General features: G+C 34.0%; 6 protein-coding genes across 18 annotated transcripts; 2 read left to right on the top strand and 4 right to left on the bottom strand.

Annotated features, from left to right (window-relative positions):
• The first annotated feature begins 10 nt into the window (after window positions 1–10).
• On the top strand, window positions 11–8,181 carry LOC106654844 (cerebellar degeneration-related protein 2-like). 2 transcript variants are annotated; one of them, XM_014374919.2, is made up of 7 exons: window positions 11–380; window positions 3,516–3,628; window positions 3,766–3,914; window positions 4,000–4,204; window positions 4,286–4,581; window positions 4,664–4,814; window positions 6,585–8,181. In XM_014374919.2, the coding sequence occupies exons 1-7, from the start codon at window positions 308–310 to the stop codon at window positions 7,896–7,898; spliced, it is 2,301 nt and encodes a 766-aa protein (XP_014230405.1). In that variant the 5' UTR covers window positions 11–307; the 3' UTR covers window positions 7,899–8,181. The 2 variants fall into 2 exon arrangements, with proteins under 2 accessions (XP_014230405.1, XP_014230404.1); XM_014374918.2 differs by lacking the exon at window positions 11–380 and adding an exon at window positions 1,798–2,578.
• Window positions 8,182–8,413: 232 nt separating this feature from the next.
• On the bottom strand, window positions 8,414–10,936 carry LOC106654667. The gene is made up of 2 exons (XM_014374637.2): window positions 9,240–10,936; window positions 8,414–9,166 (listed from the first exon to the last, which is right to left on the bottom strand). The coding sequence occupies exons 1-2, from the start codon at window positions 10,576–10,578 to the stop codon at window positions 8,712–8,714; spliced, it is 1,794 nt and encodes a 597-aa protein (XP_014230123.1). The 5' UTR covers window positions 10,579–10,936; the 3' UTR covers window positions 8,414–8,711.
• An 867-nt stretch (window positions 10,937–11,803) lies between these two features.
• On the bottom strand, window positions 11,804–14,114 carry LOC106654824 (polymerase delta-interacting protein 3-like). Of its 2 annotated transcripts, none has more exons than XM_014374867.2 (7): window positions 13,805–14,114; window positions 13,243–13,643; window positions 12,778–12,992; window positions 12,615–12,682; window positions 12,306–12,522; window positions 12,021–12,232; window positions 11,804–11,945 (listed from the first exon to the last, which is right to left on the bottom strand). In XM_014374867.2, exons 1-7 carry the CDS (start codon window positions 13,876–13,878, stop codon window positions 11,894–11,896), a joined length of 1,239 nt encoding a protein of 412 aa, XP_014230353.1. In that variant the 5' UTR covers window positions 13,879–14,114; the 3' UTR covers window positions 11,804–11,893. The 2 variants fall into 2 exon arrangements, with proteins under 2 accessions (XP_014230353.1, XP_014230351.1); XM_014374865.2 differs by having other exon boundaries at window positions 12,778–13,004; window positions 13,805–14,112.
• Window positions 14,115–14,258: 144 nt separating this feature from the next.
• LOC106654827 lies at window positions 14,259–16,550 on the bottom strand. 2 transcript variants are annotated; one of them, XM_014374884.1, is made up of 6 exons: window positions 16,465–16,550; window positions 15,417–15,858; window positions 15,187–15,337; window positions 14,981–15,097; window positions 14,486–14,767; window positions 14,259–14,416 (listed from the first exon to the last, which is right to left on the bottom strand). In XM_014374884.1, exons 2-5 carry the CDS (start codon window positions 15,717–15,719, stop codon window positions 14,634–14,636), a joined length of 705 nt encoding a protein of 234 aa, XP_014230370.1. In that variant the 5' UTR covers window positions 15,720–15,858; window positions 16,465–16,550; the 3' UTR covers window positions 14,259–14,416; window positions 14,486–14,633. The 2 variants fall into 2 exon arrangements, with proteins under 2 accessions (XP_014230370.1, XP_014230371.1); XM_014374885.1 differs by lacking the exon at window positions 16,465–16,550 and adding an exon at window positions 16,069–16,392.
• Window positions 16,551–16,595: 45 nt separating this feature from the next.
• Window positions 16,596–19,317, top strand: LOC106654821 (bifunctional coenzyme A synthase). Its single transcript, XM_014374862.2, has 5 exons — window positions 16,596–17,736; window positions 17,802–18,145; window positions 18,216–18,470; window positions 18,530–18,712; window positions 18,772–19,317. Exons 1-5 carry the CDS (start codon window positions 17,142–17,144, stop codon window positions 18,964–18,966), a joined length of 1,572 nt encoding a protein of 523 aa, XP_014230348.1. The 5' UTR covers window positions 16,596–17,141; the 3' UTR covers window positions 18,967–19,317.
• LOC106654825 (double-stranded RNA-specific editase 1) lies at window positions 19,129–22,857 on the bottom strand. Of its 10 annotated transcripts, none has more exons than XM_014374871.1 (6): window positions 22,612–22,857; window positions 22,053–22,096; window positions 20,988–21,363; window positions 20,486–20,655; window positions 19,884–20,412; window positions 19,129–19,815 (listed from the first exon to the last, which is right to left on the bottom strand). In XM_014374871.1, exons 3-6 carry the CDS (start codon window positions 21,214–21,216, stop codon window positions 19,712–19,714), a joined length of 1,032 nt encoding a protein of 343 aa, XP_014230357.1. In that variant the 5' UTR covers window positions 21,217–21,363; window positions 22,053–22,096; window positions 22,612–22,857; the 3' UTR covers window positions 19,129–19,711. The 10 variants fall into 10 exon arrangements, with proteins under 10 accessions (XP_014230357.1, XP_014230354.1, XP_014230355.1 ...); XM_014374868.1 differs by having other exon boundaries at window positions 20,988–21,306; XM_014374869.1 differs by having other exon boundaries at window positions 20,988–21,276.
• Window positions 22,858–23,807: the final 950 nt, after the last annotated feature.

Genomic DNA, 23,807 nt, shown 5'->3' with positions numbered 1-23,807 from the left:
GTCAACAAGTGTTTGGCTAATTTCAGTAGGCAAATGACACAGAACTTTAGTGTGTCTCTTGAAAGCGGGCAAAAGGACCGATGTGCTTTCCCGCTCCTTCCTTGATTAATATACAAATTTTGATTGTCAATTTGATGCGCGCTTAATTAAATTGCAGTTACGGTGCGGTAATTGAGCAATTAAGTGGAAGCGATTGTTTATAACAAGTCGTTAGGACAATCACGTGCAAGAGTAGACACAAGGAAAGATTGAACGAGAAGTACGTAGGAAGAAATCTGTTACTGAATTGCCTCCTTCGCAATTAATCATGGCTAGTTTTGAAGATTTCCAAAGTGAGTGGAATACCATCGGCCAGGATCCGAACAATTGGACCCAGGGCGGTAAGTGATTTCCCCATAATTAGTGGTGTTCATACGATATCTTGATCCTTGATGCATCGTCAGTATATGAATCAACGTTATTTATCTTCAGCACTTGTCAATGAACCCAACTTGTCTTGAATCTCAAGGGCATTGTCTCTCGGTTCGATTGTTGTGCTGCGCTTCTCGCTCAAATAGATAGTCAACTGGAAACCGTCGTATATTCTCATTTAGCAAATCAATTTGTTTATTTTTGAATGGACTAAAAGTAAATTTTTATGTGAATATAAAAGTAGGGAATTTATAAGTTTTACTCGGACTTTAATTCTCGACGATCGGTCGATTTTTAACTACTGGCATTCGCTCATGTGATTGTTTTGAATACAATACAGTCTGCTTACATTTAAAAATAAAATAGCTTCTACGATGAATAGTAATTCGGAGATTGAATGAAAATTAACTTTTAAACGTGTTTTTGAACTGAAATTCTTAAGACACTAATGACGCCTGAATTAAATGATGCTGAATACAAGCATTAGAGCAAACATTTTTTTTAAGTAATAATTTTTCCATTAGCTTATAATTTTTGGTTTCAAAAGTTTAATATACCGCGGAAGTAATCAACAACTATTGAGTTTTCACACAAAAAACTATGAGCAAGTTTGTATTTTGATATAATCATTCAAATCATCCAAATTTTTATGCTTAAAATAGTTTTTAACAAAATTAAAAATGTGCTGATAAATGTTTTAAAATTAGTCAATCTCAGTAAATTTATGTCCGATAGATCGAAAACGTAGTATTACTACATTAAGTTTTGTATGGATTGCTATACAAGATCGGTATTGTTTGTATTGTATAGTTTACATGCGTTTTTAATGGAATGAGAGGATTTATAAAAAGACATTTTACTTTCCAATAATTCATTTAAAAAAATAGTTGTAGCTAAATCGCTTTTCTGAATCGTTATAAATATGTTTCAACTCGATCGCTACCAACAGCTCGTTATCATTTGAGTTCGAATTAGCTAAATTAACATTTATTCGAACGTACAATGTTTTTCCTTCGAAACCGAGACTGGAAAATACTCAAATTTCAGCTGATTCGTTGAATCGTCGCTCGTTCGATGCGGAGCGCAATTCGTGCAGAATTTGATTGATGCGCCAGTGGCAGCAGTCCCTTGCGCGCGCTCTTCGCAGCTCGACCGCACACAGCGGCTATAAATGCATATTCAGCTCAACTGCAGCTAAAAATGTCACTGCGGCTGCACGCACCACTTGGTTAGCGCACCGTATACGCGCCGTCCGCGCCTGACTCGCGACTGAGCTCGAGGCCTATCTCGCGTATTGATCGAGGTTGCGCTTGCGCCTCTCGGCTTCCCAGCCGCCTCTACTTGCACGCTGATAATGCACGATAGGAAACTGTGCTAAGTACCCCAGTATGCATGCGAGCAAGACAGCTCGGTCTTACCCCGAGTTTTAGTGTAGCGTCTCGTTCGAATTCGAAGGCATCATAGTCGGCTAGCTCCTAGAAGAGAATTATTTTATTTCCTCGAGCGAATATCTCGATTCGTCGTTGCGTGGCTGCTTTCTCTGCTGCGTGCCGCCCTTCTTTTTTCTGCGTAATAAACCCACTATCGTGTGTGTGTGCGTATGTGCCATGCTCGACGGCATGTATAACCACTGCGAGCTGCTCTCTGTTATCGTCCCGAAGCATATCAACTAGTAGCATCGCAGTATCGCATGCAGTTTCACGTCGTCGTCGAGCATCTGTCAAATTTCAGTAGAAGATTTCTCAAAGTACGCGACAGATCTGACGCGCAGTGCAGTATATAAACAACGCACCGAACAGGTGTCGTCTTCGTTGTTTACATCTGTCAAACTAGAGGAAAACCTTAGAGGACACCTGTTCGTCTCGAGATCGCGGATCGACGAATCATTTTTTCCATGTGTCAAATTCAAATTCATCGCGTTCTCTGCTTTTCATCCAAATGAATCTTTCGAGTCACCGATCGTTAGAGTTTTGATATAATATAATTATTAACGCCAAGCGTAGAAAAAAAAGTACGTGGGGCAAAGCAGCTGTACATGTATGAACCGAAAGTGCCAAAAAATAAGTATTCATAACAAGTACGATGAGTCTTCTTTCGTCAGCTATCGGCAGCAGTAATGCGGTGCGCTGTCTCGCCGACGAGGAGGTCGACCATAGCATGCTGCAAGGTGAGTCTGCACCGTGTACAATTGTGCATTGCATGGTTGAATATCGTATACGCTAGCAGAATACGAGAGCAGCGTTGTTTGCATCGCTCCGTCCCTCTTTCTCTCTCTCTCTCTCTCTCTCTCTCTCTCTCTCTCTCTCCTATTGTGTATATTTACAAAACTGCCGCCACACCGTGACAGACATTCGCCCCTCCCATGCGTTGTGATATCAATTAATTGTTAATTATATACGCCAGCGAAAGACATTCTTTTTAATTAACGTTACGTTCGTTTCCTCTGTCTAAGACTGTAATGGATACGATCGTGCGTGCATTCGTACAAAAAATTATTAAGTAAGAGAACGAATGCCGACAGAAAATAATGAACGTTTCCAAAGATATGGAATTAAATTATTTAAAAATATGCTTCGTTCATACTTTTGTTAATGACAAATGAGACATGAGTATGATAGTATAAGATTCTTATCGCAAAATTATTGTGAAAAGAACGATAGCTCAAAAAACAATGCATGTGTTCGTAGCGACCAAAAACATTTCAAATTTTCGTGACCCGTCCATTTATATTATTTTTTTTAATCTTATTATTCTTTAAAGAATACAATCTTAAATGGTTATAAAACAATTCTTCGTTAAATTAGAGTAACTAAAAAATCAGCTTTCAATTATCTAAAACAATTAATTTTCCCATTACTTTCAAACTTTCGTAAAGAATAATTTGCTTTAACAATATGCATAATGATCAATGAATTGTTACGTTAAATTAATTAATTATCAAGTTTTTATTGCACTTTCTAAATCAATTTATCGAGTTTTTTATTTCGCTAGCCGAAATCATAACAAGATATTTACTTCGAGAACGATACCATTCGTTGTTCGAAAATTCTAATTGTCTTGAAAAACATGCAAAGAATTTGAATTAATTTTCCTTTTTTTTACAGATTTACAATTAGCAGCGGAGCTCGGAAAAACTCTGTTGGAGCGTAATAAAGAGCTTGAAAATTCCATAAAGAATTATCAAAGCAAAGAAGAAGATCAAGCCATAGAAATACAGGTAAATTTACGAACGTCTTTATACCTCAATATATCGTATTTAGCTGTGTAATTCCCATAATTGGTCCTGTTTAACTTTTCAAATTATCATTACTTAAAAATTTTCTTTCAATATATTTTTTTATTTATCCAAAATAGCACTTGAACAAGCTAATCAAACAGCATAAAGATATCGCCGATCAAAGAATAAAAAATCTTGAAGGGTTAGAGGTAAACATACAAGATCTCGAACGAAATAATCTGCGACTGGCTCAGGAAAGCTCCAACGATAAAAAACAATTAAAAAAGTAAGCATCGTTCTCATTAACGGAGCAAATCAAACGACACATCCGAGCGTCGAGCTATACATTTTTGAATCATTTTGGATTTCAGTCAAACACACACTATAGAGACTCTTGAGAGTAAACTTGATGAACTACAAAAACAATATGACGATCTTTTGAAGCGATACGAGTCACTGCAGGACCAATGCGCGAGAGGCAACCAACTTAACGAATCGTCAACATCGACATCTTTGACCAATGAGCCATCTGCGAACAGTTGGCTTAGTTCAAGTGGCGATGAAAACTCTCAAAATGTACGATGATGACTTTTAAAATTTCAGATCTTCATACAATATCTAACTTAAAAAATTTTCTTTGTCTATCTCTGGTAATAGATGGATGTATCTCTGAGGCTTACAACTGGCCCGGAAATCAGATCCTTAGCGGACGTAAAGAGTTCATCAACGCCAATAAAGCCCGAAAACAATGAGGTGGAAAAGCTTACGAAGCAACTGCAGGATGCGCGCCGTCAGATGAGCCTCGAACACAGGAGTAACGTGGATCTCAGGGAGCAACTTGAAAAGCTGATAGAAGTTCATGTTCAGGTGGAGGACCAATTAAACGAGTTGAAAGCCAAGTCTATGGAAGTGAAGGACCTCCAGGATGAAATTATCGCACTCAGAGAAGCCAGGTCTGTATCGTTCGCTTTGTCGCTAGACATTTTTTAAATGTAATCGATCATAATTATTTATGCTAATTTTTTCTTTCCATAGACACGGTGACCTCTGCGATCGCTGCGGGAATGATCTGAACGGGTCGCGAACTCAGGCGGACATGAATCTCATGATGGAAGAAGATGATGATGACAGTTTAGTTGAGTCGTTTGCTGATAGTCTGCGCGAAGTCGAGAGATCCCACCAACGGGTAAGCAGAATTTTTTTTGTCCGATTTCATTGGTCACATTCATTAGTTTTGTTTCTATAAACATTTTCGTAAGATACTCGTCCTAGTCACTTATTTTTTTTTTTTTTTTTTTTTCATGCAAAGTTATAATTAAATTAGGTAACGAGATTGTTACCACAATTACAGGTACTATTTAGATATATTTCTGCGTTTAGTATATAAGTTATAGAGTCAAATATTGAATATAATTTAGCGATGATAAAAATATTCTTATATTATTAGAATTAAGAATTCTTATTGAATTCATCAAAGCAATGAGCTCAAATTTTTTTCCCCATAAATTTTAATATAACTTTCAAAATAAGTAACTGCAACAGAAAATTTACTATTATTGTTACTATTTTTTTAAGTATATTAATTTCGTTCTCTCTTTTGGCGCGAAGGCGGTTCAGCACCTCCGAAAAAATTAGTTAAAAATAAATATGAAAAAAAAATTAGAATTTCCATCTGAAATGGTTCACTCTATGATGTGTAATATATAATTTCAGTAAAAAGTAATTGGAATTCTTTAATTTAAGATTAAAATTGGAAAAAATTATTGAATAGAGACTGTAGAGTATATCACTCATTTTACTTTAAAATGATCAAATTTTTTCTAAAATAAATAAAATCTCATCTTTATTGGTCTGAAATTATTCATGAATTAACTTTGTGAAACTTCATTTTACTTTGCAGGATCCGAATGAAAAAAGAGAGAAAGAAATTTTAGAACTGCCTCGCCGCGGACGATTTGATTTTCGCGATAACTGCCTCGTAAAAAGAGTCCGTTTGCTTCAAAGCTTTGTTTTTCATCTTATACGTACTAACTTATCTGCCATCCACACATCGATGAAAAATTTTTTACAAAGATTTAATTTTGTAGCATTATGATTTATTCCAAGTATCCCTTATTCACTTATAATTTACATCTCCGCCGAATATTTCAAGTGAAAAAATTAAATTGTACCTGTTATACTTATCTGAAAATTCCAAAATAATTTTTTTAAAAGAATATTCAATCAATGTCGAGGATCTCGCATGATTACGTCTCAAACCCTCTGAGTGTTTATGATTCCTTGAGTAGGCATATGTACGCAAATTAGAAGAACAAGTTTTTATTAATAATTTTAGGTATTAATCTAAAGAGTTCTAGATTATATACTACGTAAAATATGAATTTTGCAAAAATTCGTACTTCTAATAGCGTAATATAATTCTTACCAACATAAATATTCGTTTGAAAAGCATTTTCAAAATTAATTTTTTTTGTCTCTTGGAATATTTAGCGCTATGTTTTTATGTCTTGAAATATTCAGCGTTTTGAAATTTGACATGTGTACATATTAGATTTAGTACAAATCTTAAAAGTGGACTATAGTCAATAATGATTTGTATAAGACTGTAGACTAAAAATGGCCATTTTAAAATTAGTTTATAAGTTCGATAATCTGAAAGAAATTCAGATAAAAATTTTGTGTGCCATGACGACTGTATATTTTTGCTATATAAGTATTTATTTTGCATAAAAATAATAAAATCCATTATTAGACATTATAGATTTTTTGCCTGTTTTGACTTTCTTTTGTGTTGTATCATAGCTTACTTAACGAATTTTTTTTCGGACCAAAAAAGTAACCGATCGTTAATCAAAATAAACAACAGTATCAAATAAATCCATCAAATAAATCGTATCAATTTCTAATGGGGGTAGATAAGTAAGAGCCTCACGTAAACGATATAAAATGATTGTAGGACTTTGAGTCAAGGCCGACGGAGCCAGAGAACGAGGCGAAACTCGAAACCCCGTGCAATTCGTACGGCGAACTGGTAGAGAAGTACGAAGCGCTGAAGAAGCTTCAGCTGAGCGAGGACTGCAGACGTCAGCGGGTCATTCAGTACGGACTGTCGCTGCAGGAGGAGCTGCAGATGTCGTGCTCGAACGAGTCGAAGCTCGAGCAGCAAACGAGCCCGCAGCCAAATCACCATCATCATCATCATCATCATCATCGTAGTAAAGGGACGAGCAGCAGCAACGATCCGCTGGAGGCCGACACGGCCTCGTCCGGCTTCAACGAGGAGACGAGCAGCAACAAGGGCACGCAGACCGAGGGCAGGCCCGGCTCGGTGCTCTGCTCGATCGCCGACAGCGACGACTGCAAGTTCAGCATCTACGACGACACGTCGGCGTTCGAGGGCCGGTTTCAGCGCACGCCCGAGTATCGCCGGCTCTTCAGCGAGATCTTCGAGGTGCTGAAGCGGGCCGCCGCCGCCAAGCAGGAGGGCTCGGAGCTGCCGCTGTCCGACGAGACACCGCCGCACCATCAGCGGGGCCTGGGCTATCTCGAGCTGCGCCAGGAGCTGCAGAAGTCCGACCAGAACTATCAGGACGACGCCAGCAGTATCGTGTCGCTGGCCGTGTCCTCGGTCGCCTCCGAGCCCGTGTTTCGCGTGCACACGCCGCTCTTCGGCCATCGGCAACAGTCGCAGCAGCAGCAGCAACAACAGCAGCAGCAGCAGTCGCAAAAATCCCAGGGTCAGCCCTCGCACGGCCAACCGTTGGAGTACCTGTCGGTGCAGGTGCGCAAACGGACCAACAGCAACCGAAAGTCGCGCAAGCAGTCCCAATCGTCGGCGACTCCGGACGTTGTGCCGGCGACTAATCCTAGGGTTACGCAGCTGCGCCACACCGGCCGCCGGGCCAAATTCCGTCCGATCGGCGACCTCAACAACGACGGCGGCAGCGGCTTCTGGGACGGCAGCACGGCCCACTTTTATCCCAGCCACAGATCGTCGGCTCGGGGGTCTCGCCGCGCGTCCACCGGCGGCCATCACCACCACCAGTCGCACCTGCAACAGTCGAGCCAGCTGTACAACGATCAGGACACGAGGCCGAGGATATCCTCGACCCCGGACGGCACCTACATACCCGGCACGGCGGCCGAGGAGGTGGCGAAGCTGCGTCGCCTCGAGATGTCCTACGCCGAGGTACTTCGGATGCCCAACAAAGCCCGGCGCAGTTCCAGTCGACAACGAAAAAGTCACCACTACCACAATCACATTCACTGAAAAGCGCCCCACGTCTGATGGAGTCGCATATAAAATTGTGCCGCCCTATCGTTTTTAATATCAGTTTGTTTCATGTATGTGTTTTTGTGTATTGTTGAGTTTTTTTTTTTTTTTACAAACACGAACTACTACTGCGACTTTTTATCTTGTGAACTAGATTTACTTCATCTATTCAATTATAAATAAGTATTAAAATTGGCTTTATTGTTTGGCGTAGCCATGCTCCGACAATACTTTACTCATTTAGTTTAATAAAATTTATTGCGTAACCAATATAACACAATCTGTCGTTTTTTCATTCATTCATTAATTCTCCATTTTATACGTACTAAATGCATTCAATTTCAAAGCAATTAATGATTAAAAATTTATTTTTTATTATCATATAATCCACACATTTTCGAATTGAAGGATTGCAATTAATTGTGATTTTTAATTAATATAAATATATGGTAGAAATGTGTTTAATATTAATTGAAATCAAGGAACTTGAAAAATAAAATAGTCAAAGCGGATAGTATCAAAAATGTTTTAATTTCAAACGTACAATAATACAACAAAAGATTTTAATCTCTTTGATTTGATATTTCAACTTTGGCAAGTTTTAGTTCGCTTTTAAAAAAAAGTGTTTGTTCCAATTTTGTGGTGGAAAACGGTTTCATCATATTTTATAACATGTAATTTTGTATTACAAAATAACAACTTATTTGCCAAGATAATATTAAAATGTAGTTTCTGATAGCCTTGTACACCTGAATATTTTAATTTCATAGAATAAGAAATTCAAATGTAATATTTATACGTTTAAAAACTCTACGTTATGCGTTTAAGAAATGCATTGATTAAGCTTCTGGTCATATGCCCATATATAAAGCCTGAAATATGGGAGTATCTTAACTCTTCCAGAAAATGTTCACTATTAGTTTTCTTTCTATAATTTGAATTTTTTAAAACTGAATATACATCATCTATATTGCGTCTGCAAAGATCGAGAAGCGAAACATTGTCTTTTATCATTAATGATCTTGCCCATTCAATTTTTTCGGCAACATCCTCAATTCCTGCACGAATTGGCCATGTGGAATCTTTTGAACTATTCAAACTCTTCATTTTCTTAGATATTACATTTAATTTGTCGGTATCTATGTATAACTTTCCAATTTGTACTATTTGGAGATAAAGATCGAGCATATAATGTACATATGCTTCAGTATATCCATGATTATTACAATAACTCAGAATAACGTTCTCGAGTTCTGATGCAGAACCTAGAAAGATTTTTAGAGTTAATAAAAAAAAAATTTATAAAGATCTTGAATCAAAAATTGCTTCCAGAATTACCTATTGTAAATAGAAAATCGAATTTATAATGGAGAACGTAATAACAAATTGTAGTGAATAAATCTTTTGCCGCGAGTTCACAGCTATTATCCATATATTCTACTTTATTCTTCATCAATTCGATAATATCCAGAACGTTTTGCACATAATAAAAGAAATCATAAAAGTTGTCACTCCTCTTGGTTCTACCTAAATGTTTCCATTCATACTTGACATTCTGCGCATCGGCACCATTATCCAGAAATAGTTTTACTAGATTGGAAACGGCCCAAGTCACAGCCACTTGTAATGGAGTATTTCCTTTGCAGTCTTTGGCGTTCACATCGGCTCCAAGGTCCAAGAGGCTTTTAGCTATTGTAAGATGGCTTGAACGATCTTCATCAGAGCAATAAATCCAGCTGGCGATTAAATGTAGGACGTTTTCTCCTTTTTCATTAACTTGCGAGACGTTAGGATTGTTTTTTAAAAAAAATTTCGATAACTCAAAAAGTTCACTTTCGAAAACCCTTATTCGGTTAAATAATCTGAACATGGGGCTGTGACCATTACCATCTTTGGCATTAATATCCGCCTTGTAACGAAGGAGAAGGTGAATCCATTCCATAGGATCGAACGGTTTGAGAAATCGTTTCGTCTTATCGTTCAAACAATCACAAATCCAGTGCAAAAGTGTAGTCTCATCTTCGCTGTAGACTAAGTTTGGATTAGCGCCATTTTTCAATAGCAATTCAGCTATATAGATTTGCCTGTTATCAAAGGCATGACGCAAAGGTAAAAGCATACCTTTTTCATGTCCAATATTAGGATTCGCGCCAGTTTGCAGTAATAATTGAACAATTTCATTCTGAGCATTGCCAACGGCTACGCACAATGGTGTGCAGTTAAACTTTCCGTCGGAAAGAATCTCATTGACATTACGATTCTTCAATTTGTTTAAATTGTCCCTCGATTTGAAAGCTGCGTCGTAAAGTCGATACAATCCACATGGATCGGTACAATTTTCAAAGTCGTACTCGTACATCCCATAGATTATATCGATACAATCATCAGGGCATTTCACAAATTTAGCAAAATCAATAATTTTTAATTTTCCAGTTGCGGGGTCTGGATAAAGTTTTACCTTAGAATTTTCCGCGCAGATGTCGATGATGCCAAAATGTCTGTTTCTAATAGCAAGTCTTAAAAGGTTCTCAATAACGACTGGTTTTGTCCACATTTTACTCTCATAAATTTCTGAATGTTTTTGTTTACAGCTCGGAAAATCGTTGACCATTTTCTCTAATTTAGAGTAGAGATCGGCGCACTCACGCTGTAATGTTGAAGAATATCTTCCTGACATTGTAGCTGAATATCAATTTTTAATTCTGAATTCCTAGTCGATTTCTTTTTTTGAGTTACAACGATTTTTCGTGAACTGTGAAGAGCACGTAGTAATTTTTTTCCCGTCCAGTAGCGTTTAATAATGACGGACGCACAAACAGACTAACATTCGACTTTGACCCGCACAACAAAATAGTTCTTTTCACGTGAATTGAGTTTGGAGAGCAAAATTATAGAGAACAGAGAGATGCCTAGAGTCGATTAAGATGATAACGCAGATGTTTACATATACGTAGCTTTACTTATTGCTGGCTGTTTGGTACGCAAAACAAAACTCAGTGTGTATCAGAGGAGATACCTAATGCCAAGTGAAATAAGAGAATTTGAAATTTAACAAGTCGGAGCTGTTAATGTTACAATTAATTTAAATATAGGAATAAAACAAACAAACGAAAGACTCAAAATCATTGATTAAATTTTCCAAGTTTTACAAGTTTTCACTATACTAACATAATGATTTTCATTCTATAAAAATGATTTGAAAACTACCATCAAAGAATTTTTTTTTTAATAAAATTCTATTTTGTGAAAAATTTCTGAAAAACCTTGAAAACTACTGAATAAGCTTATCCAACGTCAAGCCGAATTGGCAACGGCCTGTTGGGAAACAATTTTAATTTTTCATTGAAAAAATATGTAAAATAGCGTGAAAATTTCCATTGTAAATCACTTTAAAGACCTACGGCATTTAAACATGCAATGTTAAAGCGTATTTCACTTTTCTTTTGTATTTATAAATACAGTTATGATGAAAATTAACTTTTAAACCTTTTTTCCTAATATTTTATAAAGGTATTTACTAAACGACAAGTATTAAAGAAACGAGTTTGGAAAGTTTAATTTTCACTTTAACTTCGGCAATCGCGTAACTTGAATTTCTTCTAATTTGCTTGATTAATATCGCGAAAGATTTAATTCATTTTCATAAACGAATATCTTTAAAACAAAAACAAAAATGAATAATAAATTGAAATGAAGCGGTCATTTGTAAGTTTTCTATTAAAAGATATATATAATTATGACTTGAAATATTATAAATATTTTCAGTTTCTATATTGTTCTTAGTACTGCAGAGAATTATCGTTAGACTTTGCATATAAGGGTTTAAAAATTCTTTTTATTTATTTTTGTGTTCAAACGTTGCAAATTGATTATTTTTTATATTATAGAACAAACAAGTGATATTTATATATAAGTCGTTTTTAATACAAATGTTATAGTGTTCTTAAAATAAAATATAGAAAATTCACTGATTTCTATAAGGAAAAATGTAGTTAATAAATGGAACGATGCACTAAATTAGATTGAAAACCTGAACCTCTTGAGCTGTAAAACAAAAAATATTACATGAATATTTAAGACATTGACTTATGCTCGGCTGGAAAAATCATTTGATCTTACTTCGCTAATACTCTATTAGATGATGTGGATGACGATGATGTTTTTGGTCTTGGATTAACGAGCAAACATTTCATGGGATGTCCATCTAACTGACGATTATGGTACGTCTCGACAGCTTTTGTTGCATCTTTCAGTGTTTTATAAATAACTTCAGCAATTCCTGGCCTTACTAATCTTGAAATCAACAGTTCTCCAACGTCTTCAAATAATTCCTGATGGCAAATTTATTTTATTAATATAGGGGTGAATTTCATGCCTAAAAAAACTCTTTTGAAAAAATTGTACCTTGATATCTTCTTGAGTGACATTTGGTTGTAGATTAGATACAACAATTCTGAATCCATGAGATGTTGGAGAGCTATTGCTTTTAGAATGAGAAGAAGTTGCTGGAGAGCGAGTTGGCTTCATTGGTGAAGAATCTAATCTAGATTTAACTCCAGTTTCTCTATGGTTCCTTGAGGAATAGTATTTGGATTCCATTGAACTTTCTGGTAAAATTGTTCTATAAGAATAAAATTTCGTCATATTTCCCCTCATTTCCACATTAAAGTAAAAAACTAATAAAATTATTAGAAATAAAATTATGTATTTTACCTCGTCTTTGAAGCATAAGGCCAAGAATCTTTGCTTTTGTAAGATGTTGATGGCTCCATTTTTGTTGACTGCAACAATAATTGCATTATTTAATTTGAAAGAAATTAGTTATTATTTTTTAAATAAAAAAAAATATGGAAATTTAATCAAATAATCTTCTTACCATTCCTGTACGAGGAATAACTTTGTAATCACGAGGTCTGCTGTTATGATCTGAAATTCGCACTGATTGATTTCTAGGTGCAGGGGCAGTATGATGTACGGGAACTGCTTTGTCCCAATCAAAATAGTTATTAGATTTAAAGTTGAACATAGCAGGATTCACTGGAACTTCCTGGTAATTGACAGTTCTTCTAAGACTAGCTTGACGTTGTTGATCTATAAGAAAATCTAATAAAACATTAATTTGTAATCTTACAACTAGCTTTAAAAATTTTTGAATAATAACATTATCTTTCAGATAAAATTTTAATAAAAATGATAAGTTTAATTAACTATCTATTCAGAAGTCAAATTAATAAAGCAATATAAAAATAAATATTATGTTAATCTCTATATTACAGGTTACTTCAGCTGCCAAATAGACTATGCTTAGCATTATGAACTGTTGTAATAAAATATTCTTTACCTTCTGCATAATTCATGAGCATATCATTGAAAAACTGAGGATCTGGTGAAACTGGAGGTCTGTAGTTCACAGTCCTTTGTGTATCTACTGTTACTGGACGTGGAGCATGCATTGGAGGGTACTTTGATGAAACTACAGAAGCATGCCCATTTCTAATTGGCTTGTGTACTTGGTTTTGAGACACAATTTTTTTAGGATTAGAAGCTCTCAACTTCTGCAATTTCAAACGGGCATCACTTTGCTTAGCAATTTGTGCTAATTTATCTCGTGCATCAGTAATATGTTTCCTCTTTTTTTGTATTATTTTGAAACGAGCATCTTCAATTCGATGCAAAGGCTTTGATCGACCATTTGCAGCACCATTTGGTTTCGCTCCATTTTTGGCAGAATTTTTTGGGTTTCTGAAAAGAGTGTTTTTGTTAATTACAAATCAATTTATGCAGTAATTAATATTAAAACTTAAAAAAATAACCTATTTAATGGGTCGAACACTTTGATAAAATGAAAAAGAATTCGATTCATTATTATGAATGATGAATAAAGTTTTACTGAAAACACTTACCCTCTACCACGTAATCCAGGTTTTGATGTCCTAGACTTTTTAATAATATCATCGAGACTCTCTAAGTTCGACATGTTTTCGGATTGCGGTACAGATTCCGGTGCTGTTTAATGGCGTTGAACAAAAAATCAAATAACTTCCGAAGAGATAACGCCACGTAGAGTTGCAAGCACAGCAAAAATAAACAAAAACTTATTCACTTTGATTCCATAAATACATCATATATGGAAATAATAACGAACTATGGAAACAATTCGTTGATTTGGGAGAAGTCCGGCTCCACGATTACAAGCAGAGCGACGCTGTAGCAGGGCAGCACTCGTCATCCATCGAGCAGTAGAATATAGTCTCTGCCTGTACGGGAAATGGACGGAGTGGGGGGACTCTCCTGTCCGAGTCTCTGCGTATCTCCATTTTCCTGCAGCGGGCCAAGAAATACTTACATTTATGCCCCACAGCGCCACTGAACGACGTGAATAATTTTCAAGAATCGCAGGCCTCGGCAACTCAGCTCGATCAGCAATGTTTGAGGATGCCGATTGTCGAGCCTTTGGCCGTTCAGCAAGCCGCTTTTATATGAAAGCTGGACATAATTTAATAGAAACTAAATTGCTTAAAAAAAATACATTGATTCAATTGTTTTGCAATTTCGATTAATTTTAAGGAATTTTAAAGTATTACTTTGCAGAGAAGTTTTTAAAGATGAAGTAGTATATTATTGCCGAAGAAAATTTTTTATTTAAGCTAAAATTAAATGAGTAATACAAATTATTTAATTAATATTGATAATAATGTATCTAATTCAATATGTTAGGTATAGGATTTTAAATTAAAACTTATCATTTTTGTCGATGTTTGCGCTGGAGTGTATTTGTAACCATTTGATCAAATGGGTATTCTTTTCTTTCATGGCAAGAGCTAAAAATATTTTGTACCATTCATCATCGGTATTCAATTTAACTCCTAAAAATATATACGATTTCTTAATTATATCTTTGAGACGCAAAAAAATTATCAATTAATATCATGGGTCAAAAAGAAAGTATCGTATCAATTTTCAACTCTGCCTCAGTCGTAATTAATACGTGTGCTGGAACTTTTGGTTTTTTCGTGGCCTATATGTAACATATGATTTTTTTCTATTTCAATGTTAATGATTTTGTAAATTAAATTTACCTTTCTTTTGTAAAATGTCAAGGCATTTAAAATCTTTCGATGAAGTAAACAAATAATGATGTAAAGCCATGCATAGAGCATTTTCACCTGCCACCGACAGTCGTTTGGGATCAGCTCCTGAAAAAATTATTTCGAAAAAAAGAAGACAAACATTTCAAACAACGAAACTTTTCATGCTACTTGTGAATCCAGAAAAAAAATTCTACCTTTAGCCAACATGTATTCAACTAAAATGTCATTACCACGAAAACAAACTTCGTGAAAAGGAGTAGCTCCATTTACTTTGACATTAATTAATTCTGGGAACTTGTATGAAAACTCTAGACATTTTATTGAACTGTATGTAGAAGAACAATTCTAAAAAGTATAAAATTATAAATATTAAATCGAAATTATTTCTATTAATTATATTTACTAGTTTTGTAAGTTTGCTTACATTAGATATGCGGTGAAATTCATGGACAATTTGTTTATGAAATCTTGAATTGGATTTGCACACAGTTTCACTAATTTTTTTACTATTGCTTTGATCGACATTCAAATACATTTTACAGTCGAAAATAATAATGATCAATACAACAGTTACGATTAAGCTTCCGATCGCACATATAGTTATATAAGAGGTATTTTTGAGATCTTTCAAAATAAATAAATAGTTTTTCGTAAATACCGCTAAAATGTTAGTAGCACAAACGATGACTCTATTCATAAGAGTAATAATTTTTACGACTGCCGACATTCCAATAATTTTTTATAGAACTATAAGCTTCTAAATGAACGTTGAGCTGAAGCGGCTTTGAGGTTTGAGTTTCTGAAGCTTTGAGCAGCTTTTAACTCGTCTTTCGAGTAATAAATCAAGTTTTCACGGTTAATTTTATCTACAAAATAGTCAATTTAAAGTTCTTATTAATTTAAATAGCATAAGTTAATTAAAACTAAAGTATAACCAAAAATCAAAAGTATATTAGATTACTATTTGAACAAATTTTGCCACGTATGCACTTTTTCAGCGAAACGAGAGATTACGATACAACCGTTCAAACGCTGGTGCTGTAATGTTGATTCAAAAAGTATACTCGGCTACTTACATAATCCCCTAACATATTTTATGGTCTATTTTCTACCAATTCTTGAAAACAGTCCTCGTTTAATTTAAAAATGACTCACTCGAACGGTAACGCATTCGAACGGTAACTTGCAAGTTTGAGATAATCGATTTTTTAACAAAAGCTTTCAGATTAGCAAAACTCATGAAAATATTTAAAAAAATTAATTAAAATGATCATTAGACCATTATAAAATCAACTTTGGACTGGTATAAATAATAGTTTTTGCATTATTTCATTTAAAAAATTTCAAAGTTAATAATCGTCATACTTGAATAATCCCTACTCATTTAATTTTGAAATTAATTCGAGAACCGATCATTTACTCTTTTAATGCGTAACAGATTGCAAAATATGCACTTAGTAGTTATCAGTTACCTGTAAAAATGTAGGGTTCAAGACGGCTCGTAGTATATAAACAAACCGTCGAAAGAGAGCGTCATTGTCGCCTGTTGCATGCTTCGAAAAATTATCACTGCACAGAAAATTAATTCAACTGACACTGACGAGCTGCAATTTTCTACGCACAGGTTGAAGGTCACATCGATCGAAATAAGTGAATAAATCGAACGAAATTCAATCAATATGAAATAATAACGCTTAAAGATATTTTCTTAGGTTATATAAATCTGATTCTAAAATTAAAATAGCGATCAGTTGCAGTTGCATCGGCTCATAATGATGTAGTTTCTGTGGTGATTCCTACTTCATGTTTTGACTTGAATAAAACAATGCTAATTGCGAGTCACGCGGTGCGAATCGCCGACAGTTATTAAGTATAGATTATTAGTTGATTCCATTCCCATGTTCTTATTATTGTTCGCCGACTTGTGTGTTCGTAAATTTCGAAAAAAATGTTCCATAGTGTAATTGTTATCTTTCAATTTAGAAAGTCATCTTTAAACGTATGATTGTGAAATTTTTTTACTGTTTTCTCATTCAATAAGCTAGTATACTTCTTTAGAAAATGTCAGGTCAATTTAAACTGCATTAATACTTTTGAAAACTTTAGAAAAAAAATTTTATTCTCATATTGCGTATAAAATATTTACAAAATGGTTAACACTGGTTTATTGGTGCTCACAAATCCTTCCAAAATATCAAAACTCTTGCCAGCTATAAAAAAGCATGTGCTGAAAACATTGTATATACAGTATTTTCCAAAACACAATATCATCTTGTCAAGTGCTTACTCACCACCAACAACAAATTTTAAAGGACCTCAATACTCTCAAGTTGTGGCAAATATATATGCGCTTGCAACTAAATATTCTACAAACTTAGATGTACGAGTATTGTTAACAAGTTTAAAACAGCCAAATGTGTCCATTACCAGGACCAAAAAACCTATAGAATTAGTCATTTTTGATAAAATATGTAGTAGCTCTGATGCAAACACTTTTATGCAAGATTGTATATCAAATATATCAATGGGTTGCACATTCATTACCCTTGATGAAAAGTGTAACGAAGAAGATACTAATGATAGTAATGTAAATAATTCCCAGGATAATAACATTTATCAAAGTGTTGTTCTAGGGGGTACATTTGATAGATTACATAATGGTCATAAAATATTACTGAGTGAAGCTATACTTAGAAGTTCTCATAAAGTTACAGTTGGAGTAACGGATTTAAATATGAATCAACGTAATAACTTTTTTTAAATTTCTGTAATATAATTATTTAAAAATTTGAATTACTAATGATTTTAGGAAAGCTTTTGTGGGAAATAATTCAACCATGTGATATTAGAATCAATCTTTTAAGAGAGTTTGTAGAAGATATAGATTCAGACTTGAATTATGATATTGTTCCAATATCTGATATTTATGGGCCTACAAAAAGTGATCCAACTTTTGAAATGATTGTTGTGAGTGAAGAAACTCAAAGAGGTGGACATATAATCAATGAAGAACGTATTAAAAATAAATTAAATCCATTAAAAATTTATGTTGTCAAATTAATGGAAGATCCAATGAATAAAGAACACGAAGAAACCAAAATTAGTTCAAGCAATCATAGAATGCGTTTGCTGGGAACAAGATTAAAAAAACCTGTAAACAATCTTTCTATCATTAGAAAAATATTGAAAGTTACAATACATTCAAAACAATTATAAATTTTAGGTTGTTGATAATAAACCTTTGAAGCCATATATTGTCGGATTGACAGGTGGTATTGCCAGCGGTAAATCATCTGTAGCTGCCAAGTTACAAAAATTGGGTGCTGGTTTAGTAAATTGTGATTTAATTGCTCATTCTTTGTATGAACCTGGTATGAAGTGTTATAAATTAATTGTTGATACATTTGGATCGAATTATGTAAACGAAGATGGTCAAATAAATAGAAAAGCTTTAGGAACATTAGTTTTTAATAATAAGGTACGTCAAATGCAACATTTTTCTTATGTTGATTTATAAGATTAAATTTCATTCAACAGGCAGAATTAGAGAAATTGAATCAGTTACTGTGGCCAGTTATACTTGACGAAACTATGAAAAAAGTTGAAGATTTACACAAAGGTGGTCATGATGTTATAGTCATAGAAGCTGCTGTTTTAATTCAAGCTGGCTGGCAAAATATTTGTCATGAAATTTGGACATGCATTATTCCAAAAAAAGAGGTATAAATTTGAATGAAATTTTTAAATTTAAAAATTAATTTTTTCAATTTTTTTTGAAGGCTATAAAAAGACTAATGGATAGAAATAAACTTAGTGAAGAAGAAGCAGAAAAAAGAATTTTTGTACAACCTAGTAATGTTGAACAAGTTCACAACGCTCATGTAATTTTGTCTACATTGTGGAGTCACGAATTTACTGAAAGTCAAGTTCAAAAAGGGTGGTCAGAGATAATGAAAGATTTGAGTAGAGCCTAGCTTATGATATTAAAAAATATATGCATGTATTTAACTCTTTGTTGAATCGTGCAGGTAAACACAAATATATACACTATTTATATTTTTCAATTGGTATTTTTTCTTGTTTATGTCAAAAAGTAGAGCTGTTGACCTAAGAATTAAATGAATATTCAAAGAGTATTACTGTCAGTTATTCTTTATTTTTGATTCTACATTTACATTGAAGATGAACATGTGATTATTTCATAATATGAAACATGAACTTATTAATCTAATTTAAATAATGAATTTGTTCAGGCTAAAAGCTAAGAGAGACTTGCTAATTAATAATTTATCTTAATAAACAACTTATACCTTCAATCATTTAAATTAGCATTGTTAGTATTTTGACTATAGATGTCTGTTTCATCGTACAGCTTATCTTAAGATCTAAGCATAATAAGGATCCAAAGAGTTGTGCCAAACAATGTGGTTTACGGACAATTATTGTATGATATTTCACAATATCTTCAGCTGAATACTCACATGATCCAAAAGATAATTGTTGGTTGTCAGATTCGATAATTTTCAATTCTTTAAACTTTTAAAAGGACTACAAATTTACATGCAACAAAAGTATTCTATGTTCACAATAAAAAATAAAATTATTTTTTTCACAGTTGTCACAAATAAAACTATGAAGCGATTAAAATACACCAATAATACCGTTCATTGTAATATTTTATACAATGAAGTTGCACTAAAATTTAATTAAACTTCTCTCTTAACCCATATTGACATCTTCATTTTCTTCAGGATATGTGAGATTATATAAGGCAAGTAGAGCTGATTTGGCTGCCATCTTCTTAGCATCTTTTTTATTTTTGGCTGCAATGAAATTCATATTTTTAAATATTGATTGACACAGTATAGAAATTAAATTATTTTTAACTAACCAGCTCCTGTGTATTCTTTCCCATCGATTTCCGTCCCAAGAGTAAACATAGTATTAGGTGGGTTACCAACACGGCATACTTCATTGTAAGTAACACCTGGTCTCATTTGATTCAACAGCATAACAGGGTGAATTAAGGTAGCATTTGGTGGCAACTCCTTTTGAGTAACTGTTTTGCTCATTTCTTTTTTGATTTTGTTAGGAGAAATACCAGGTCGTGGTACAGGAACCACTGTACCTTGATTTTGCCACTCAAGGAATAATTTGTAAAGAGCAAAACTTGCTAATGAACTCCATGGAATTTCATCCACTTCTTCATTTGTTTCCATATTTTCTGCTTCTTTATTCACTGAAGCTTCTGTTGACATTGAATTATTGCTTGATGCTGCTTCATTTTCAGCATCAAGTCGCGCTTTCATAGCTGCAGCAGTCATTTTTTCCAAGAGCAAACTCTTTAAAGCATTTTCAGCAGCATTTTGTCGAGCAAGGGGTTTCGATAAACCTTGTCCCACATATGTTTTTCCATCAATCTAAATTCATTTAATAACAATTAATAAATATTTCTATTCTTTACTCATAAATAAATTATATTCTTAATATTACCTCTGCATGAACAAGAAAAATAGAACTGGGTAAATTGGCTTGCGTTTCAGGAAACGTAAACTGAACTCCAGTTTTCATTTCATTCAAAACCATGATGGCATTCTTTGGTTGCAAAGTTTTCCTAAGTCTTTGATTCATCCGCAACCTTTTCAGCTTTCTGTTTACTTTTACTATGTCAAAAAATGTTTATATTTAATTTACACAATTTCAAGATTATTTTTTATTTTTTATTAGTTTAAGATTATTGTCAGTTTTTTCATTCACATTGATTAATTTATGAATCTAGTAATCAACAATATTTCTATTGGATACTCTAGACATCTAATAAATACATCTTCAAATTTGCGCAGTGAATGTCATCATATATATTTTTTTATCTAATAGCATAGCATAAAACGAATTTTTTTGCACACATAGTGCGTAAAAGCAAGTATGAAGATTTCAAGTTTTAGCGTAAACTAAAGACATTAGGTTAATAAAATAATTATTAAATTTTACATACATCCTGGAGTTTTACGTCTCCACTTTGGAACATCTTGAGACTCATTATCCATTCCTTCTTGACCATCTTCAAAATCAATATCTTCATTGGTAAGTTCCGGGAGTTGTAGTTGATTTTGATTTTGTGGTTGAACTTGACTAGTGTGTGGATTGGTTCCAGGGCTAGTTTTCAAAATAGGCTTCAGACGCTGTGGAGTCCCCATCATATTCACCTGTTGTTGTGGTTGCATATTTGGAGGTGGTTGTTGTTTAGGCTGAGGGGTCCGCACTGCTTGTTGTTGATGAGTTTGCTGCTTGAATGATGTAGTGTTAACCTGATGCTTTTAAGGTGTTGGCTGATTCTTGTTGCCATTTTCATAATTGCCTTGTTGATTTTACTACAAAATACAGGACGGGAGAATGCTGCTACACAAGGAACCTCAACGGTTGAGCTATTCCATCAAGGCCTAGTTTCACAACAAGCTTTGTTGAAAACTCTAATACTGACCCCACAACAAAACATGACACCAATTTCCTCTAATTTCTGTCTATTGATAACAAACTTGGATATAAGTTTGAATTTCATCAAAAATTTTGAATTTCAAAAGTACATCATGCAGTTTCTATTTTCTTCACATGTTCAACATTTTTTTAGAACATATTCAGATAAATACAAACTTTGCATTATCAAACTTGGGTTGGCAAAAATTACATGGAAATCGCATTAATATATTATGTTATGTGGGCAGTTGGTGTGTTCTAGCCCTTGGTGGAATGCACATCCTCAGTATGGTTGTATAGCTACTACACTTTGTTTGGTAGAAGTGGGACAGGAAGCTCTAATTAATAACGGTTAAAATTGATACAATTTCAAGTTGTAAAAATATTATGATAATTAAACCGTTACCAAGCAATCCCTCATTGTTGAATTCTTTACAATAATGAAGTTAATTACATTCTAATGAGAGTTAAAAATACAAGACAATGAATCACATGAAAAGTATATCAGTAAATTGCTTTTGATTTTTTTAATACTTAAATGCATTATAAAAATGAGATCATTAAAAAAACATGAATTTCAACTTACAGTTGGGACTTGAAACTGCTGATTTTGAGGGCGCTGAGGAGTACCTATAAATTAAAGAAAGGGAGATGAAATAAAAGTATAAGTATTTTTATTATGCATAGCATCTAACAAAGGTCACTTGTTGAAATATGAAACTATCACAAGATTAAATCACATTCGAGAAAGTATATAGTGATAGGGCTATCTTAAACTTAATGCGACGCCATTTTGACGCAAGATTGAGTTATTGATTATTTATTACGTCGCAAGATGCAGTTCGGTGAGCTTAGCGAGTTCAAGAGAAATAAAATAGTAGCAAGAGAATAAAACAGCTCGATTAAAATAAAACCTTTCGTTTTTATGTTGACTCAACGGTCCGGAGCGATACTGAGTTGGAAAGCTTCCAAGAACTCTCGACTACTTACACAAAGGATTGTACGAAAAAGCTAAAATTTTCTTTGCAAATCAAAATACGAATACGCGTATGATCCCACGTGTTTCATTGACGTATTATCGATCCAAGACAAACTTCACTTCACAGTTGTTGAGGCTTTTTATATGCTACGAAACAAACCCTTACCATCATTGAATTGTTGACTCATTCTGCTTCTGGTGTACATTATCAGTTCTTGTACAGTTGATTGTAACAAGTAATCCAATTTCCAATTTAGTTTCAAGTGAAGATATAAATACTACAAGAGCATTAGCAGATAGCGAAATGAAGAGGTAAATAATGAATTACCAGATAATCTATACAACCAAAATATCAGATAAATTCTGATGCTGCCTTAGCAAGACTGCTGCAGGCTAATGAATAATGAGTAGGACGAATAGTCGTCGCGAGTGGTGTTGTAGTTCAGCGCTGTGCTGACTGAAACTTGACTGTCAAATTATGACAGATAGTTACGGCGCGCAGCATAAAAACATCCAAATTCACATTAGGGCATGGCTGGACTTTTTTTATAAGAACTTATTGGTTAACGTCGAGCGAATTTTCATCGCTGAGTTGAAAATGAAATACTTTTTAGCTTTACGATATTTCAATTTGATCTGAAAAGATATAATAAAAACAAGCTGAAAATAGGTGCAAATTGTAATTAAATTTCAAAGAATAGTACGCGTAAAAAGTTTCCAGTTAATTCATGTTTCTTGCGTAATTTTAATGATTTTTGTCACTACAAACATCGCAACAACTATTTCATCGATTATTTAATTTTACCTTTACGCGCCCGAAATATCAATTCATTTATTAAGATTATTTCAGTAGTGGACGCTGTACCACTTACCATTCTACCTACACAGGCGAAGCCTGAACTGCAGGATTATTTTTTTATTTAACTCCGCGATGCTCCTTATTCAATCAAGTATATTAAAGTAACTTGTCGCGAGTTTTCCAAGGAGAATACGTATTAGTTTCCAACAATCGCGGAGTTAAATAAAAAAATAAGCCTGCAGTTCAGGCTTCGCCTGTGTAGGTAGAATGGTAAGTGGTACGCATCGTCCACTACTGAAATAATCTTAATGAATGAATTATTTCATCGATGAAAATTTTGAGAGAAATGATAAATTTTTTCAATGTATTAAATCCTTTACAATGGGTTGCTCACAACGGTTGTCGATTCGTGATTCGTAGATATTGCAACGCAGTGGTTTTTCATAAGAATAATGAGATTCACCTGCTGCCATTCAATTTTATATTTTCATATTTTTGTATCGTTATATCGAAAATATCGTTATCGGTATCGAACATCGTGAAATTCGACCAACCAATTACGA

This window comes from Trichogramma pretiosum, unplaced genomic scaffold (assembly GCF_000599845.2).
Source record: "Trichogramma pretiosum strain Unisexual culture from Peru unplaced genomic scaffold, Tpre_2.0 scaffold63, whole genome shotgun sequence".
NCBI classification, from domain to species: Eukaryota; Metazoa; Arthropoda; class Insecta; order Hymenoptera; family Trichogrammatidae; genus Trichogramma; species Trichogramma pretiosum.
This window is presented reverse-complemented; position numbering and strand designations above follow the sequence as displayed.

Bases quoted from the DNA above. Each gene is read 5' to 3' on its own strand.
- LOC106654844 (XM_014374918.2), top strand. From the start codon at position 2,494: ATGAGTCTTCTTTCGTCAGCTATCGGCAGCAGTAATGCGGTGCGCTGT. The intron at 2,579-3,515 runs GTGAGTCTGCAC...TTTTTTTTACAG, and splicing joins CGACCATAGCATGCTGCAAG to ATTTACAATTAGCAGCGGAG. The intron at 4,205-4,285 runs GTACGATGATGA...CTCTGGTAATAG, and splicing joins GCGATGAAAACTCTCAAAAT to ATGGATGTATCTCTGAGGCT.
- LOC106654667 (XM_014374637.2), bottom strand. From the start codon at position 10,578: ATGTCAGGAAGATATTCTTCAACATTACAGCGTGAGTGCGCCGATCTC. The intron at 9,167-9,239 runs GTAATTCTGGAA...AAATCTTTCTAG, and splicing joins CGATTTTCTATTTACAATAG to GTTCTGCATCAGAACTCGAG.
- LOC106654824 (XM_014374865.2), bottom strand. From the start codon at position 13,878: ATGTCGAACTTAGAGAGTCTCGATGATATTATTAAAAAGTCTAGGACA. The intron at 13,005-13,242 runs GTAAAGAATATT...ATGTTTTATTAG, and splicing joins GCTCATGAATTATGCAGAAG to ATTTTCTTATAGATCAACAA. The intron at 12,523-12,614 runs GTAAAATACATA...TTATTCTTATAG, and splicing joins CCTTATGCTTCAAAGACGAG to AACAATTTTACCAGAAAGTT.
- LOC106654827 (XM_014374884.1), bottom strand. From the start codon at position 15,719: ATGTCGGCAGTCGTAAAAATTATTACTCTTATGAATAGAGTCATCGTT. The intron at 15,338-15,416 runs GTAAGCAAACTT...TATACTTTTTAG, and splicing joins AATTTCACCGCATATCTAAT to AATTGTTCTTCTACATACAG. The intron at 15,098-15,186 runs GTAGAATTTTTT...TAATTTTTTCAG, and splicing joins TGAATACATGTTGGCTAAAG to GAGCTGATCCCAAACGACTG.
- LOC106654821 (XM_014374862.2), top strand. From the start codon at position 17,142: ATGGTTAACACTGGTTTATTGGTGCTCACAAATCCTTCCAAAATATCA. The intron at 17,737-17,801 runs GTAATAACTTTT...TAATGATTTTAG, and splicing joins GGATTTAAATATGAATCAAC to GAAAGCTTTTGTGGGAAATA. The intron at 18,471-18,529 runs GTACGTCAAATG...TTCATTCAACAG, and splicing joins CATTAGTTTTTAATAATAAG to GCAGAATTAGAGAAATTGAA.
- LOC106654825 (XM_014374868.1), bottom strand. From the start codon at position 22,651: ATGTACACCAGAAGCAGAATGAGTCAACAATTCAATGATG. The intron at 21,307-22,052 runs GTAAGTTGAAAT...ACACCTTAAAAG, and splicing joins AGCAGTTTCAAGTCCCAACT to CATCAGGTTAACACTACATC. The intron at 20,656-20,987 runs GTATGTAAAATT...TTTTTGACATAG, and splicing joins GAGACGTAAAACTCCAGGAT to TAAAAGTAAACAGAAAGCTG.